Here is an 18,222-nt window from a genome sequence, read left to right as displayed (position 1 = left end):
CAAAATTGCTAGGATGAACGTTCATATATAAAAACCTAATGTTTTGTTAGCTTTTGATCAGCAGTCTAATTCTTCAGTAACATCCCATGTTGCTATAAAATACAATTTTAGCATAAACTTAAAGGGATTTATTTATGATTCACATATACTTACTGATACTCAACAGAATTGTACGTTTCGGATTGGCTGTGGATGTTCAACTTGAAGTTCAACAAAGCCGTTCAGACTTAGGAGTCCAGTTATTAATGTTGCTTTAAAAGCTGTTTCAGAATTTACTAGAAAGAAGCCGCTTCAAGGACTTGAGGTTGTTTTTTTTGAGTTGTCTTTATGCTTTCATTTCAGGAGCAAGAGCTTAGTGCTCGAACACAAGCACTTCAAGCTGCCTCAGCCTCATGCTCTTTCCGACCCAATGGATTTGATGACAACGACCCCCCGGGAAGTTGTGGACCGACAGGTGGAGGAGGAGGGGGTGGGTTCAGTACTGTTGGTAGATTAGTCTTTTGACTATGAAGACAACCTGGAATACACTGGTTCCAAAGCAGCCCAGTCCTGCTGAGGACAACTAAAATATTGAACTTTGTCAGATATTGTATCAAGTTTTGAGACTTGATCCTTGTTCAAAAGCAAATGTTGGGGGTTTTTTGGTTATGTTTTATTTGAAATAAATAAGCGCATAATGGAAAAAAACTACCTCTTAAATATTCAGTTGCTTTTATAGTAAGATATGCTTGCCCAAAAGACAGAAAATGGAGATTTTTAAGTAGTTGCTAATGACACTGCATTAAACTGAACAAACGCACTTACATCAGTTTCTATTGTCCTCATCCACTGAATGAAGAGAGTTCATTTTTTACTCTGACGGTATTGCTTTATGTGGAAATCCTTTCGGATGGGCTAAACTGCATACATAGTCTCTCACCCCCACCTTATTTTCAAATCCACTACCTTTTATGGATTTCCAGAGATGATGCAATTTATAATGAAGGCAATAACTTACATGTGACATGATACAGTACTTTCCAGATTAAAAATTATTGAATATATTTGCAGTGTAAATGTAAAGAAGAAAAAATAATTTATAAATATTTGCTAAGTTGTTTTCCAAAAAAGTGCATGTTCTGTAGGAACAATGTTTTTAAATAGAAATTGTTAACTTTGTAGCATTTCTAATTGTTTTGAGGATTTTAAAATTATTTCAGGGAATATATCTGCTGTGTATTGGAGAGGAAGAGATTCTGTATGTGCCTTGCAGTACTGTAACTTAAACTTTCTGAGGCTGCAGAAAAGGGGAAAAATGTTAGTAGTCAATTTTTTTTGTCAGTATTAGAAATCAGTACATTTGTAGAAAGCTATTAGGTTTCCAGAAGTAAAAATCTGGTAGTCTGAAATGCAGTAAGTGTGTTGCCCAGTATTTTTTTGTTAAAAAAAATACATACCTAGTGATCTATAACTTTTTGTGGCCTGCATTGCTAAGAAAAAGCTGGTCATAATACTGAGCTATGTTTGTGAAATCACAGAGAGGCTACCTGTATTGATCTTTGCTGAGGATCTATGCTTCTAAGAGTCCTTTGAAGTTTTGCCTTCTGATATTGCTTGTAGTGAGAAATTTCTGGTGAGTTCAGGTTTCAACTGTCTGCAGAAGACCAAAATGACACTGTCTGTGGAGCAGTGTTTGCTTGCTTGTTAGGCCAGCAGAGGTTGAGGATCCACTCTTTTAGTCTTGGCAGAAATAGCAACTTTGGTTTTGATGTGCAATGAGAATAACAGAAGTGAAGGAGTTACACTGTTGAATCTGGTGATTAATTCTTAACTTGAATAATCTTATAGTGAAGTGTAAATTTATTTAAAATATTTTTACAAAATTCTGCACTGTTTTATTGTGGTTTTATATTCTACTAGGTGACAAAGTGCATCCTTAAAAAGCATGCAAACCTGGCAGGTGTTAGCTTAACTGTACAAAATAAACAAGTTTCTTATAAAATGCCTTTGAAAAGCATAAATTAAGTTGGTAATACTAAACCTTGTTCATACGATATCAAAAAAATGGAGTTTAGTCTAAAAGGTAGCTTAGCTTGCAAGCTATTTTTATATTATCACTAAAACTATGCTATTTGCTCTGCTATAGGTTCATATGTTACTGCTCAAGAAAGCTAGAGCAGCTCACTTTCATTTTTTAAGTTTCCAAGTTTTGTTTTGACAGTTTGTAGTACCTCGGCTTTGACCTACGCTTTTATTGCTATCTCAGTTGTAGGTTTCTGAACCAGGAGTTCAGCTGTGGAAACGTGGAATGTTATGAGACTAGTGTGAGGAACGTTCTCATTTCGTTGTGCTTGGACGAGGTTTTCTTGAAAGCTCACTTTGCCTTGAAATTCTGTAACTTTCAGTCCAAGAGGGTTTTTTATTTCTTTTTAGGCTTCTCTGCCAGTTAGCTCTGGTTTTAAAGTGTTTTGTATGATTGTGAGGTTAATTTGGCTTTTCTCTCCCAAATCATGAGGACGCACTAAGAAGCTGTCTACTGTTTGCATTACAACGGGAGTATTTTGTCTCTCTGTATCAATTTACTGTTCATTTTAGAACATTAGTAAGTAGAAGCAGAGGCAAGTGGTTTTACTCTATATGAAATCATAATTTTGTAAAGGTCAGTTTTGTTTTCATGTTTTCACAGTAAAAATACAAATTATGTAGCCTACCTAAAAATAACGTGCAGTAGGAGTTTTGTATACCTATTGTACTATATTTATTTCATGAGCTCTTAGAAGGCTTTCTACACCCTTGTTTGCCTATTCTAAATTAGGTGTTAAATACGGAAATTTTATACGAGAGTAATGCCAATAGGGTTGGATCTCCTTAGGTATAAAATGATGATATGTCTCAAATTGAAAATAACTTCTTTCTTTCCTCTTGTTGACTTCTGTTGACGCAGTTACTTTGGGTTTTACAAATAGATTTTAAAACTCAGAATACCTATTTGCAAGTCTGCTTGCTGACGTGACAACCGTCGTAGGACCATTCATACCGAACTTGGAAGGTTTCAATAAAACTAGTGAAAGTGGAGAAGTATTTCACACTCTAAAATGTACACCTTTCTTCATTGTTTACAGTAATGGTGTTGCATGCGACTATCTTCTGGACATAATATGAGAGAACAATGTACATAGGGTACTTCGATTTCTGTTGCCTGTGAATGAATGCTGCCTGGTTTGTTTATTGACCTTTTTGGCTCCATTCTTAATTTGGTTTCTATCTAAGTTGAATCAGTAGAAAGATACTAAATACATAATACTGTTTCTGAAGCTTAGGTTTTTTTGTTGTTTCCTTTCATGAAGGATATAGTATTGTACCAAACTCAAGGATGGTATGTCTTTTAAAATCATATTTTCTTTTAACAAGACGGATTGTGTTTTGGTCTTTGTTTTAATGGTCAGTGGAGTTGTGTTAACTTTATTCCATACAGTTCATTTTGTACAGTTTTTTCATGTGGAGCATTACAGTGGATTGCTGTGAATGTCACCCCCATAACAAGTGATTACAATATATACAAGCCCATTTATCCAGGATGAGGAGAGAAAAGGCTTCTTTGGCTAACTAAACAATCCACACCTTCTGGCTAGCTCTTTTTCCTCCCTCCCCCTCCCTCTCCCCGCCTTGGTCCCTACTCTGTAAAGTTAAATATTTTATCTTCTGTATGCTCTGGAAGTTTTATTTCATGGGTAAGCCTTTTTTTTTTTTTTTTTTTTTTTTTTTTATCTCTAGCAGTAAGGTGGTTTATGGAGTCAGAATACTACTTTTTATTGTACGAATGACAGGTGAAGGGCAGAAGCACTGTGAGCTAAAGGAGTGTTAGAACAAAAGCAAGTGGGTATAAACTTTCTGTAAATAAGATTGAGATTAGAAACCAAGTTCCTAATTACTAGAACTAATTCTGGAACCGCCTTCCAGGCAGAGACCTGCTTTGAAGGAAGAGCCAAATATAGCTATGAAAGAAAATAAATGCAAAGTGGCGTCTGAACAGTAGGCAACTAGACTTGATAAACCAGAGGTCCCTTCTAGTCCCTTCCTAGAGTTTTGCTCTTCTGTTGGGCTTCCCATCTTGACATATTGCCAGTTTTGTTTTTAAGTCTCAAAGAATAAAGTGTAAATGAAGGGAATACTAAACTATGACATAACAACAAAGACTGACTGCTCAGTTTTGGGTGGTGGTGGTCTCTGATTTAGGGGAGTTAGGCATAAAAATTATGAAGTGGTGGAAAGTGGAAGTTAGGCAGATGTGTGATCCAAAGAAATGTGCTCAGTTTATAATACAAGGGCAATTTCCTGGTTAACAGCCTACTGTGGGGTCTAATGGGTTGTAGCAGTTGACGTCCTCAGTAGGCTGTAATCAAATGTAAATTATTGGACTTTTTCAATGGGTGAGCAAATGATCTATGATCTAAACAAGAGATCAGAACAGATGATCCTAAAAACTTTCATGTTCCCTACAGCCAGTCATCATAGGTCTACCTTAATCTGAATCCATAGCTGTGAGTAATATGCTCTTAAATCACATAGGTGTCAGGTCAAATGTAACAGCTGAGAACCGAAAATCGTGTGACACTGTTTGGCTTGTGTACAATGCAGTGTTCTGCATGGACTTAACTAGCGAGTATCCCTGTTTCAGCAAGTGGGTTAAAGAGACTTTGCCTGTGAGTTGAGCTCTGGCTGTGATCAGTATGCCAGCTGTGATGTGTAGTGTAGCACTGGCTTACCACACACGCTTTTTATTTTCTTTAAATGCACACGCATTCCCCCCCCCCATCCCCCCCCATTCATTGTGAGTCTTGCTTTTGCTTGAATGAAAATATCCAGATCAAAGGGAAAGCAAACTTAAAACTAGCCAGAGTGAAGCAGAGATGAACATTTTTAAATACACTATGCCGGTTTCTTATTTAAAACAGAAGGTTGGGTTTTTTTCTAAGTCTGCTGGATTCTAAGGCAGGTATGTGGATTCAGGATACACATTTCTTGTTCCTTTTTTTTCCAGTGTGGGTAATGTTTTTAGGCATCAGTTGTAAAAGTGCTGGAATAGGCATGTCAAAATGCACAACCTGCCACTGCCGCCTTGGGAAACAGCGTGCTACCACATGCACTGAAATGCTGGGATACTTGCTGGCTGGCTTCCCCACACACTAACTGGGAAGAGCAGCTGCTGCCTGTGAACTGTGCCTTGCTGGGTGGCCATTTGGGACCTTCACCATCATCTGCATCTGTGGGTGGCCAGACGCGGCCACCCTGGGGCGCTGCCTCCAGCATGCGTCTCTGCAGAGGGGGCCGCGAGAGGAGTCTGAGGTGTAAGAGCCAGCTGTGCTGTTCAGGTGCTAGCTCAAGTAGGGCACGGTCCCCAGCCCCCTCTGCGATACCTCCAGGCCCAGGGCAGGTAACGCGGGGACCCCCGTTGCAGTGCTGACGGAGACCGGCACTTGTGGCAAGCGGCACGCAAAGGTCGGGTGGTTGCGCGTGGAGTCGGCGTGTGGGAAGGAGGGGCAGGGGGATGGTGAAGGAGAAGTGCCGGCGCGAGACTAAAACGAGACTGCCGAACTGCAAAAAAGGAAAGGATGGCTCTAATCTGATTTGGAAGTTGCGTATGTTTTAATTATAATTTCACTTGTACCTGCTATAAAGTTGTAACTTTAGTGGAATTCCACCAAAGGATACTCTGTCAACAATGCTTTGTTATCCAAGCCTAATCCTTCTAGGATCTCTATTATATCAGTGTGCGTGAAGGGAAAAAACTCTCAATAGGCGTATTGAAAATATGCTGCTGAGGAGAGTATTTCAGACTGATACTAAAAAATTAATTCAGCAACAGGATATGTGATTGGGCTAGCAGCTGTAGTATCATACAGCATCCTCGAGGCCAGTGGTCTCCAAACTTTTTTTGATTGCATGCCCCATCAGTAAAAACTTTAAGTGTGCACCCAAAATATGTATATTTATTTATTTATAAACTATATATGTACTACTGTCCTAATATTTTATGTACATACACAAGAGTAGAAATTGAAAAAGTATGAGATAAAGATGAAATAAACACTATTTTTAAGTTATTTAAAATTTTGTTTGTTAATCGTACAAAAAATACTTTCTTCTTGCACCCAAATGGATTGTCTTGCGCACCCTGTGGGGTGCACGCACCTCACTTTGGAGACCACTTCTCTGGGCTATAGTCTTGAAGAGTTTTAACTTGATGGGAACAGGTATCGAAATTGACCTGTTCAAAATAATGGTTTCTTTTACTCAGTGAATATAGACTTGTCATTACTTTATGCTGCATGAGAATGTTTTAGAGCTGTGTTTATTCTGAGTTCTTAGAAAATTTGATGCAGGGGCTGTGAACTGTTTCGCCATTTGTTTTCCTACAGTGTGTGTTAAATGACAAAAAAAAGGTGTCAGCCTTAAGTGGTTTGCAGAGATGCAAAGCCATTCCCGTTCTGAGGGGAAGGCATATCCCTTGCCAAACGCAGGAATGTGTTAGTACTTGGCTTTAAAGGTTAGTACCATTTTTCAACTGACTTGCCCTTTCTCAAGTGTTCTCTAAAGAATTACAATATTTAGTGCTCAACTCCTTACAAGGAAGTTATTTAATGTTCTTGCTGTATCTTTCATGGTGTTTGTTCTACTGAACTACAGTTGAAATAATTTTTGCAGTATGCCTCTTCTTAAATCATGTTGTTGTAAACTGGCATAGATGTTTAATAGTATTTCACATCAGTTTTTAAAAATGGATGGGACGAATGAGTGTTTTACTGTACTCTTGTTGGGCTGCATAAAGAAGTCAAAACATATATTTTTAAATGCCTTGGAAGGTGTCTGAAAGTACCTAAGTTTTTATGTGTTTGACTTGAGTTGAAGGATAGATGTTCTAGTAAAATATAACAGTGGTGGGGTTTTTTTTGGAATTGTAAATTATATCTTTAAATCCCGGCTTGAAGGATCTCACACAAAAACATGGAAAATAAGTCAGAACAGATCCAGAGGACCAAGTGTAGGCAGTAGCTGAATTTCATGTGTATTTCAGTTGCAGTGATATGACAATGTTTCATTTGAGTTGTCTTCTCAACTGGTGTTACTTAAATCTTCAAAGAAGATGAAATGACCTTCAACTTGATAAATTAATAAAGAACATCATCATTGGTTAAAATGCAGTAGTTCTCAATGAACATGGAAGTTATGGCACAGAAACATTCAGGCCTCCTGTAAATAAAGACAAGGTTCTCAAAGGCCGTTTTAAACTTCTGTGTATTTCTCCTCAAGTTTCTCCAGACTACAAGTTGAAAGGAGGTTTTTGGGTTTGGTTGTTTTTCTTGACTACAAGAATACCTAGGAAACTCAAACAATTAACAAGCCAGTTAATAATCTGTAAATTACTCCTGGGTGGTGAATTGTGTGAGAGGGAAGGGAAAGGTTTAGGTTGCCCTTAGAATGTGTAGTCTGAAGTTGAGTCTCCTCTAGCTGGCTGCCCACACCTCCCTCTGGCATTAGAAACAGCTGCCTTTATGTGGTCTCAGGATTAAGCTTGGTACTGCCGGTGAGGATAAAATCGTGGGAACCTCCCCTTCATCCAAGACCTATTCAGGGTAATTGAAGAATTATTCTTGACCTGAGCTGGTTCAGTTTTGCTTTAAGTAACTTGAACCTGCTAACTGCCAAGGTAAAGGACAGATCAGGCTTTAACATAATAAAGGACCTAATCATAATTTAAAAAAAAAAAAAATTAAATGCTTTGGCTCCAGTAGGAGCTTGCTAGTTCTCTGCTGTGCTTTAAAATGGCAGGGCTGCAAGAAGTATTTCCTACTGGTGAGACCATGAAAACAGCAGCTACGCAGAATTCATTGGGGAAGGGAATTGGCTGCAGTATAAACAAGCAGCTAGGTGGATGATTTCATCACTTGGGTTTGTCTGCTGTATTTTGCATTTGGGGATTGATGTGAATGAAGACATTTGTGAGGATAATAAGTAATATGAATCTGAGGATGTGGAATAGAAAAGCAAACAGGCCTCAAGTGGTTAATTTCTTAAAAGCAGTTACTAACATTTCTGCGGAAGGAGGATCGGTTCTTGGAATTGGATGCTAGGTAGTGTCAGTGTGATCTTGCATGGCAGCCTACAAGAGTACTGCTGCTCCCATGCTTTCACAAGGGTGTGTTAAGGTGGAAGGCATGTACAGAAGGACTAAAATGTTACTGGTACACTAGGCCTGAAATGCACCGTCTGTTCGTAGACCACAGACTTAAGTGTAGTCATAGATGAAGAACATTTCCTTTCTTTGCAGCTATGGAGGAGCAGAGTATCTCTTTCTGAAATTTCTCATTTTCCTGGGAGCAAATCCAATACAGAGTTTGTACATTGTGGTCAATATTTCTTCTCCAGTTGTGAATGCGTAGCATAAGCCACAAGTTGGGAGAAACTTCAACTGAGTACGTTTGTAACTGCTTATTTGATAAGGCTGCTTATCTCCATCTTACGTGGTCCCCTTTGGTGCTAAAAATGTGTTGAGTGGGAGAGACCAGGATGAACTATAGAGTAGCAGCTCTTTCACATTCCCCAGCTCACCTTCTGGGAATGGGCATGAATGCTCAGCTTTGGAGAGGATTTGATGAAAGGAAAACAACTAGAGGCTTTTAAAGAAGGGGAGGGAGAAGCTGGAAAGGAATGTGAGCAAGAGCTTCAGAGTGTGGGGGTATGCAAAGCTGTGGATTTCCTACTCTTTTTGAGACCAAAGAGAAGATGTTTAAGCAAAACCCTACTAACTTCACATGTCACGTATACATAAAGAAAAACCATGTGGGAAAAAGTGTAGCAATCATTTGGTCAAGGTAATTGTACCTATTTGTGTTTTCATTATTATTTGAGCTAAACTAATACCCAGCCTCCTGTCTGTCTGCGGTGTATTCAAGCAAATTTTTTTGGACAAAATAAATATTTTGGGTTTTGTCTTTTTGACTTAATCTCATTTGGAAATAGCTATTTAATTTTTTCCAAATACTTCTTCTGCCTGAATATTCTCCCCACTTTTTAAAAGGATGATGCACACTTTCTTGCATAAAAAGGTGTGAGGGGGTGTGTATAATAAGAATTAGTCCAATCTGATGTTATAGGTCGTAGATAGCCTCATCCTTGAAACTTCCTTGATACCAGAATTTTTTAGGATAGGTGTTTTCCTTCAGATCACTGGGACCCAGCAAGATTATTCTCTTTACTCCCCTCCTTAAGTGCCTTCATGAAAAACTGAGGGGATGCAGCTGGAGACTCACTGGGTAAGAGAAACTGCAGTATCCCTAAGCAGGAAAAACTGAAATGTGGACAGCTTTCTCAGCAGCTCTGTGTTTAGTAGTGGTTTTCACCAGTTCTGCACTGTCCATCTGGCAACTCTTTCTTTTATCTTATTCTCCCCTAAACAAATTCAGTGGAATAAATTATCATGATACGTATGAAATGTTTCCTGCTATGGCTTCATCAGTGTTGTGGTGTTTTCCCTCTTCACATCCACTCTCCCCCTCCTCATGTCCCTTGCAGCTGCCTTGTTGACTCTGATGCTAACCTCTCCAGGACACAGACTGTATCTTCTACATTGCATGCATGTCGGTACAGGGCTGTACGTAATAGTGTTTCACAGTTGGCTTTTAAATGCTACTGTGATAAACTTAATTCCTAAATGTATCAAACATAGGATAACAAAAATGCAATAAAAAACTTAAAATGAACTATTGCATCTACATAACCTGACATGACTTTCTGTAAAGCCTCTGTTTTGCTTGTAAAAATTCAGACAAGTAGCAGTTAACAGTAAAAACAGTTTTGTGTTTCTTCAACCCTTTAAGAATTCCTGCTAAGAAACCTGTATGCCCACTGGTAGAAGGAGGTAGCGTAGTGGTCGGTGTGCTTCAGTTATTGGTAGGGAATTGCATTATTAAGAGGTTCTCACAAAGGCCAATCACTACTCATTTTTATGCAGAGGCTTGTGGTTGCAGGTGCTTGAACCATCAACACTTGGATGCCAAATTAAGTATTATATGTTTGGCTCTGAATGATGCTGAACTACAGGGCAGTACAACCATTCTGCTGGTGGTGGGGCTTGGCGATTCAGTGTTGGCTGGAGGGAATGGCAAATTACGGTGCTCTTCATTCAGATGGAGCCATAGGCACCTTTGGTCATGGTGGTGGGGTAATGGAAATGTTGACTTAGTTCACTGTGACTTCCAGGTGAAGAAAACTAAGTGACACCACTTAGTCTGACTGACAAGTAGAAGTTTGCCCTGTATTTGCAGGGTATGAAAAGTGATGAAGAAAATTGTTTTGTGACTTCCAAATGCATTACTACTTTTGAGGGCAGAAGAATTTCTGAAATTGAATTTCACAGTTGTTAGCTGTAAATTAATCTGTGCATATGGATATAGTATGCGAGGAATGGGAAGGAATATTTCTGATTAAAACTACCTCGACTCAAGTATGCTTGTACAGTCTTGCCTGTTTTTTCTCTAATTGACCTACTTCAGATATCAGAGTTGCAACTTCAGCTGTGTTTTCTTTTCAAGGACTTCTGTACATCCTTTGTTGCATCCCAACTTAAGGTTTTAACTTGCTTTGAGTAACATAAACTTTTATTAATATAGTCCAAGTATTATAATGTAAATACAAGTGATTTTACACCACTTTGTTACTGAGGTCCCTGATGTGCTATATTCATTTTGGAGTAATTATGTGTTTATCCAGTAGAGAGCACTAATGACACTGCTATCTTTTAGTTGACATTCCCATAAAATTATTCAGTGTTGTCTTACAATTTTGTGCTATGGAGCATAGGGCTGGGGTTGGGACTGTAGTTTTTCTCTAAATCAGTGCATGACTGAAGCTCTGCTATAAATAGTTTTGGGGGGGAAACTGTAAAGCAGGCATCTGCAGGAAATGTTAAACTAACGTTTACCCATTGTTTGGAGTCGCAGCAATACTCCAGTCTCTCCTTTGCATTGAATAGCAAAGTGAAGGCCTTGAATGTGGAAGTTTATCAGCATCCTTCTTTGAGCAGTTGGTGTCCTGACTGTCGGGATAAATGGCTGACTGCTGGGGCTACAAGTATCTTAAGGTCTCAGGGAAGTCAATGGCATAATCAAGGTGGTTCCTGCCTCTTTGTATGTAGGCAAAATCTTACCAGCAGTAGCTAAAAAAGCATTTTTATTAATAATCTTTTAGCGTCTGTCTTTGCTTCAGAGCCAAGACAGCGAAGCTGGACATGAGATACTTGACTGAAGCTGAAATTCTAGAGTTCTCGGGGATGATGTAGCATGAGTGAGAAAGACTGACTTGTCTTTGAGATGTCAAATGGAGTTTGTGGCCAGCGGTTTAAAAATAACAGTCCCTTTACTGAGTTTGAGAAAATCAGATGGAGCCAATGAGAAAATATAAACAGACCCATAAAGAGTGTTTCAAAATAACTTTGGGAGAGTATCTCAAATTTGTGTCCTGAGTAAAATGTCTCTCACCATGCTGCCCAGCAGTCCAACTGCACTTGCTCATAAAAGCTCAGTGAACTGTTAACCTTACTTCTGGAGCATGGAGATGCTGCCTGTAGGAGAAAAAGGTGTTTTAATTTTCCCTTAGGGTTATAGAAGAATTTTAATAATGTGACCAGTGTAAATTAATCTTCCTAAATATACAGGCAATCTGAAACAATCATGCTGAGAGAAGCGTGAGTTATAGTAATTCATCTCAGTCTTGGATGAATTTAAGAATAACTGTCTGGAGGCAATATCTTTATTACATTATTTGCAAGGACTTAAAAAGCAACAGTGACACTGTGAAGCTGAGCATGAACTTGTAGTATTACCTCTAGGCTTATTGTATTAGCTAATGTTTGGTTTGAATTTGGTTTAGGAGACCGCAGTATTATCTCGGAAACAACTCTCAATTTTTATCCTTGCTACTTTACCTGTAAGAGAAAAGATTCTATTCAGCGTGTGGGGGAAAAGATCTAAGCATGGGCAAGATAATGTGTTTATCTAAATAAACTATGTGACTTACATCATTAAAAAATAGCATCTTTCTATGTTTAGAAGTCAAATCAGTATGGAAAATCTGCTCGCTTGGGGGAGAATGTTTACTGGTTAGAAGAATTTCAGGTTTTTCAAAGTGAAAATGGGTATTTTTACAAGGGCAGTCATAGTTGTTGCTGGGAGATACACAGATTTTGTGTATTGGTTTTTGATAATATGAATGCAAGTAATTAATACAGCTACCACATCAGTTAATTCTTTTTTGCTTTTAATTGCATTTGTCAATTGGTCCTAAAATCTACCATCTGGTAACAATCTGCATTAAAATACTGGCCTGCCTGAAATTGATGGGAGTCTTGCCATGGACTTCAGCAAGTCCAGGATTTCACTCTGCTCTTCATCTTGCTTGACTATTGCTATTCAGGGTGTGGCAAATATACTATATTCTGCATCCTGATTTATGTGAGCATTTGCCGAGCAGATGTTAGGGAGCTAAACTTGTTCATTTCAATCCATCTCTGTTACAGCAAGTGAAGAAGTGAGGCCAGATCGGTCTCAGGTGTGATTCGATTCGCTTGGGATGCTTATAGCGATTACAGTTTCTGATGAGTCAGAAACATTGTGCTGGATTTTTAAAAACACAGCTATAAACTAAACAAGGATTTATTACTTCTGCTGTTGAGAGCGAGCTGACCAAGCCAGCACCGCTGCTTTGCGAGGGGCTAGGGAGGGGGTGAGCGGAGGCACGGCTAAAGGAGAGGGGGGACCGGGCGGGTGCGCTGGGCTTCCACTTCAGCTGCTGACGTGGTGCTCTTCCTTCTCTAGACCATCGCCTCTCCCTGAAATGGGCTCACCACCCAGGCACCTGTGGCGAGGGAGGGTGCCTTTGTATGTATAACGCAGTTGAGTTCTCATTTCCCAGGGTAAGCATTGGTCTAAAGATACAAAATAAGATTAGCCCTTACTGATTAGCTTAGAAGAACGGTAAGAAAAACCTCCCGTGCCAATCTTTTTTGTTTTTTCAGTTGCAAAGTACCTCATGCACTTCATCAGTTCAATAACCTTGTATGGGGGGGAGGGTGTTTGTCAAAAACCTAGTTTACAACAAAGATAAAATAAGAACACATAACTGGCATATCTTAGCCAGAACCCACTGTGGGAGTCACTCCCACAGTTATGTCTGGTGCTCGCCAACTCCTACTGAGCCTGGTATTTTCCCATTGCATTGTTTTTACTGATAGCTTCCATTCAATAATAACAGAAATCTTTGCAAGGGTGAAAGAGATTAACACTCTTTATAATTGAGTAAAGAAGTGTTAAGTGATTTCCACAGCCACTGAAGAATGTGTAGTCTATATAATAATCTCATGATTTTATCTTTGTTCTTTACTAACAGTTGGTGAGCATTTTATCCCATGTTCAGATACAAAATAAGATCTTTCCTGTTTTGAATCTCTTTTGGGGAGGAGCGGTAAATGAGGGAGGAAGGCTGCCAGAGATAATTACTAAAATGCCCGGCTCATATTATATAGTCACAAGACGAAGCTGTACAGGGTTTTGTGTCGCAAAACATGGAGTAAATTTTTGTGAGCAGTAATGGCAAGGAAATAAAGTAGTAGGAGTAAGATAATACCCTTTTTTCCTGCTGTCTTCCCAAGGAAGACTAATATGTGACAAAAACTGTTTAAATGTAATTGCTGTTTAACTGGGAGCTCGCGATATAGCAGCAGTGGACAAAAGCTGAGCTTGATTTCTTGCCGGAAAAGAAGAGTGAGCTTGAGATAACTTGCCTGCTCTGTAACATCCCCCACTGCAGAGGGATGTTGTCAGCCTCCGGCATTCAGACCCTTTAGACCCCCACTGCTCTGTGAGTGCAGAAGAGCCACAATAATAAACGTTTCCATCTGCTTCTGGTTAGGAGTTTGCGTCTCATCCTACCCTTCACAGTGATCTGTGCACTTGAGACAGCCAGGCGTGATTATTTCCATTAGCAAGAACCAAGATCACACCCTGGAAAGCCCCATCTGGCCCAAACCTGCTGTAGATTGCCTGCTGAGCAACACAGGTCACTGTAAGATCATCACACTGATGTCCCATATGCTGCCGAGGTCCTCTTCCCCTACACTGGCTGTCTTGCTGTTTCGAGCCCTCTGCAGGATTAGCCCTGCCAGTCTGAGATGGTTGTCCTTTTGGGTGTATGGCCTTCTGCAGCAGGTGTGTTTCACTGTGGCCACAGACCTGGGCAGTAAAGGTAGAAGACTTGCATGTAGGAGCCAGGACTTAAGTGCGAGTTGGACGTTGGCTTTGGAGCTGTGTGGCAGGAGAGGTACAAGAACGACCACAGGCTCTGAACGTTTGGCGTGAAGCGTTCAACTCCTCCAGTGAGCTTTCCTCGGTTGCCCTGCTTCTGTTTCCCTCCCCTCCAGCCCAGTCATCCAAGTCAGGTAATTTACGCCTACCTACTGGAAGGAAGGAAGGAGAGGTGATTGATGGTGTTGTTTTTAGCTCTTGCAAGGTGCTCGGAGGCTGCGGCAGTGACTGCCAAGTGAGAACCTAAGCCTATAAACACCTGCAAATCTTGGTCATGCCCCAACCATTTGTGAATTCTCTGGGAAGATTAAACATGTGGGAATAAAGCTTCATACTACATCATCTCATTCCTGAGAATACATAATATTTGATTAATGCAGAGATAGGAAGTTGGTGAATGTTCAGTTTAATAAGCACTTTTAAATTTGGGGCTGAAATATGCTGTTTACATAGAAAGTTGTTTGATTTTGGGGGGAGTGCCTCATGAGCTCTTTGTAAACTGCAGAGCAGGGACCATGTGTATGGTAGTGTCTGGCCAATACAGCTTTATGCATAGTTTTTAGATCTTAACTTTCTGTGCATAAAATCATGTTATTGGAAAAATTAGTACTAAATAGTAGTTCATAGCCTTGTAGAAACTGGTTTTGATTTTGTTTTGGGTTTTGGGGGGGGGGGGGTTGTTATTGTTGAAACTACTCTGCTGGGGTTTTTTAAAACAGAAAAAGCCACTCAGACTAGCATGCCAGTACTTGTATTAAGATTTCTAAATTCCACAGTGTATCTTTTGGTATGTTCCTCAGTCCCCCTTTTCTTCCAAATGATCTCTAAGAGTCTGTAGAAGCTATTTCTCCTCAGTCTTTATCTGTACTGTGTCTCTCTCTGTCACATATCCTTAGAAATAAGCTACAAGGAATGGGGTTTGCACGCTGCTCAGAACCTGCTTCTGTTTCAGAGGATGTAAGCTCATCAAGACATTATGAAAAAAATGTAATTCTTGTGTCATCTTAAAGATGCTTCATACTACAAGTAGAAGTTTAAAGTTTTTAAGATATGTAATAATAGATATTAAACGTAATACAATGCCCAACCCTTTCTGCAGATGAGCGTTGACCAGCACAGTGAAGACATGCGGAGAATTACTTGTGTGTAGGAACTAATTACACTACCTTAAATTAGAAATCAGACTAATCGATAGTTTTAATGATTCTTAAGCCCACAAATGTGTCCTAGAGTCTCAAGATAAAGTTTCATAGGTGGATGACCTAAATAAGCAACTGGCAGCTATCAGAAGGGAGAGAAATCATCCTATCCTCTCCTCTTACCTTGAGCTGGCTTTGGTGTTCGTGACTGTATTTAAATCAATTTAAAGCACTTAAATGCCTTTCTATTCTGCTGAACGTTCCCACAGATATTCTGGCTCGCTTTCAAAACAGTGTGGGGTGGGGTGTTGGGGTTTTTGTTGTTGTTTTTTTGTTGGGTTTTTTTAAGTTCTGCTGGGATAGTAAATTGCACCACCCTACTTTGCAATTGGACAAGTGCTGGTGTCAGCATAAGGGAGGGGGGGACCTGCACAGCTGGGGAGTGAAGGGAATGGGTTGAGAAGAGGGTATTGCAGAAGGGGAGAGGGAAGCCTTCCGTTTCTAGAAGGGCTGGCATGTTAATTTGGCTCAGTTTTCTCATAGTTGTGTATACTTGTCCTTCCATGTATTATAGACGTCCCCTTCAGAAAGCTAAAGGAGAGCAAGGAAGAGAGTGGGGAGATGTTCTGCCTGTTAAATGAAGGATGCAAAATCCTGCTAATTAATTCACTAAGGAGATATATATATCTCTGTCTCATACTAATGTGTGAAGAAGATGTTAAAACTTGCATTAGCAGACAGAAGGCACCATAATAATAACATTAAGAATGGAGCTGACCTGCTCTTGATTTATTAATGGCACTAGTGGAATTTGAGCTGATTTATCAAGATGAGACTTTATCATGCTTAGTACTTCTACACAAATGGCCCATAAATCATTCATCAATTACATCTCATTGAAAGTTATGTTTTGTTGTATTTTTTCTCAAACCCCTATAGGCATAGAAAATTGTTTTGATCTGTGTACACATGTAATAAAGCTCTTTCTCCCTCCCCCTCTTACTGTATTTTGGTTTTTTGTGGGGTTGGGTTTTGGGTTTTTTTTTGAGATTAAGGATATACCAGACTTGTACTGCCAGTAGTATTAGTTTGAAAGGACGTGAGTTTGTGATGCTCATATAGCATTAAGAGGCTGCATGCGGGCAGTCTGAGATGCTCTGGGAAAGCTTGGCATCCTGCATCGCTTGGGTCTTGCTGTTCCAAATAGTGGTGGACGAAGGTTTTTCTGGATGTTTTCACAGTAAGGGAATTCTGCATTTAAAGATGAAAACTTGTCTCTCTAACGTTACTCTGTCCTGCTTTGCATTCGATGTCCCAGCAGTTATGTTTTTCCCAGCACTGCGAGTTCAGCAGTCCTCTTCCCACTCAGCACCATCGGAGCTGAAGGTTATTTTAGCTCACCTACTCAGGGGTAACACACACCGCTTCGGCCACATACCTGTTCCAGTACGTCTGCCTGGAGCTGCAGCCTGGAGCTTTGACTCTGATCTGAGGTACTTTCACCTACCCAACCAGGTCTAACACTTAACGTGTTTCTTGGGGCATGCTCTGTTAAAAGCGTAGAAATGATGGGTTTTACTTCTCCTTTGCAAAAAGTACTATATGGCCTCAACTAGTGCCCTCAGCCTCCCATCTTTCCTCCATGAGCGTGCAGTAGCTGCTACAGGAGGGTCCCCACACCTAGTGCAGGATTTGCCTCTGGAGTAGGAGCATGAGAGCTGCCTGCTGCCAAACACACAAGGAGGTGTTTTTCATGGCTGTCAGCAGACAAACAGAAAATGGCCTCATGGTGTGGTGGCTAGCAGGGCGTGAGGAGAGGGAGGACAAACAGCGGCTTTGGGTTTGGTTTTGTTGGGTTTTTTTCTGCGAACAGGAAGCAGCATTTCTCCTCTGGACCATGCCTTATGGAAACAACAAAGAAAAGAGGAAGCACCCAGTTAGAAGTGATTGACGTGGGGAAGGGAAATATTTTTTGCCAAACAGATACATTTTGGGGGGAGAAAACAAGAAATAGAATAGCCTGTTCTGAAAGGGTGCGAGAAGGAAACTGCAGATTTAGAAAAGACTGTAGCCCAGGAGTAAGAAGGCTAAATGCACTAATCAAAACCAAAACTCTGCTTGGTAAGTGATAGAGCTCATCACAGCAGACTAAAATGAGCAAAAAACCAAGCTAACAGTACCAGGAGGGAAAGATTGCCTGGAGGGCTTCTGTATCATAACTTTTAATACCTCAAGGCGAGCCAGTGAGAAAACTGTTCACATGAAGAGTGGATTGGCAGTGCTCTTTCCAAAATATTATTTTTGGGCTGCTCATCTCCAGTGCCTGGTGACGTGGCTTCAGGGAAGGAGACTGCACGTTTGTATAGCATGCGAGTTCCTGAAACCGTACTGAGCCCTTGGGGATTCTTTATATGGTAACCAAAACCAAGCCAGAGCTGCTAGTAAGGACAGTGTCCTCCAGGCAGTACTTCTAATTCAGCAAAAATACTTGAACATTTCAGTCTATTTAAGGTGTTTCCTTTCCTTGGACATTTCAGTCTGCCTGCCTGTCAGCTATCTAGGTAGTAGAAAAGCTTAAGATTGCTTGCTCGTGGTTGGCTTGAAATGCTTTACTGCATTCAGCCCAGGAAAGCCTAGCCATTTTGGTTTGGTTCTCAGTCCCTTCCTAGGATCTACCAGGAGGACTGGTACGTCCTTCAGCATAGTAGGCTTTTATTCCACATGTGCACTCTTGCCCCCATCCGAGC

The 18,222-nt window shown here is 40.2% G+C and overlaps 1 protein-coding gene across 7 annotated transcripts in view; it reads left to right on the top strand.

The window, feature by feature from the left end:
• USP38 (ubiquitin specific peptidase 38) overlaps positions 1–16,468 on the top strand; it is a 41,373-nt gene extending 24,905 nt beyond the window's left edge. For 5 of the 7 annotated variants that reach the window (XM_030028651.2, XM_030028826.2, XM_030028743.2 and 2 more), the window contains one exon: positions 343–16,468. In XM_030028651.2, the coding sequence (XP_029884511.1) occupies positions 343–504 (162 nt within the window). In that variant the 3' untranslated portion in view covers positions 505–16,468. The remainder of the gene's footprint in view (positions 1–342) is intronic. The other 2 variants (XR_005933117.1, XR_005933118.1) reach the window with 2 other exon arrangements.
• The last annotated feature ends 1,754 nt before the right edge of the window (positions 16,469–18,222 follow it).

Source organism: Aquila chrysaetos, chromosome 1 (assembly GCF_900496995.4).
Source record: "Aquila chrysaetos chrysaetos chromosome 1, bAquChr1.4, whole genome shotgun sequence".
NCBI classification, from domain to species: domain Eukaryota; kingdom Metazoa; phylum Chordata; class Aves; order Accipitriformes; family Accipitridae; genus Aquila; species Aquila chrysaetos.
This window is presented reverse-complemented; position numbering and strand designations above follow the sequence as displayed.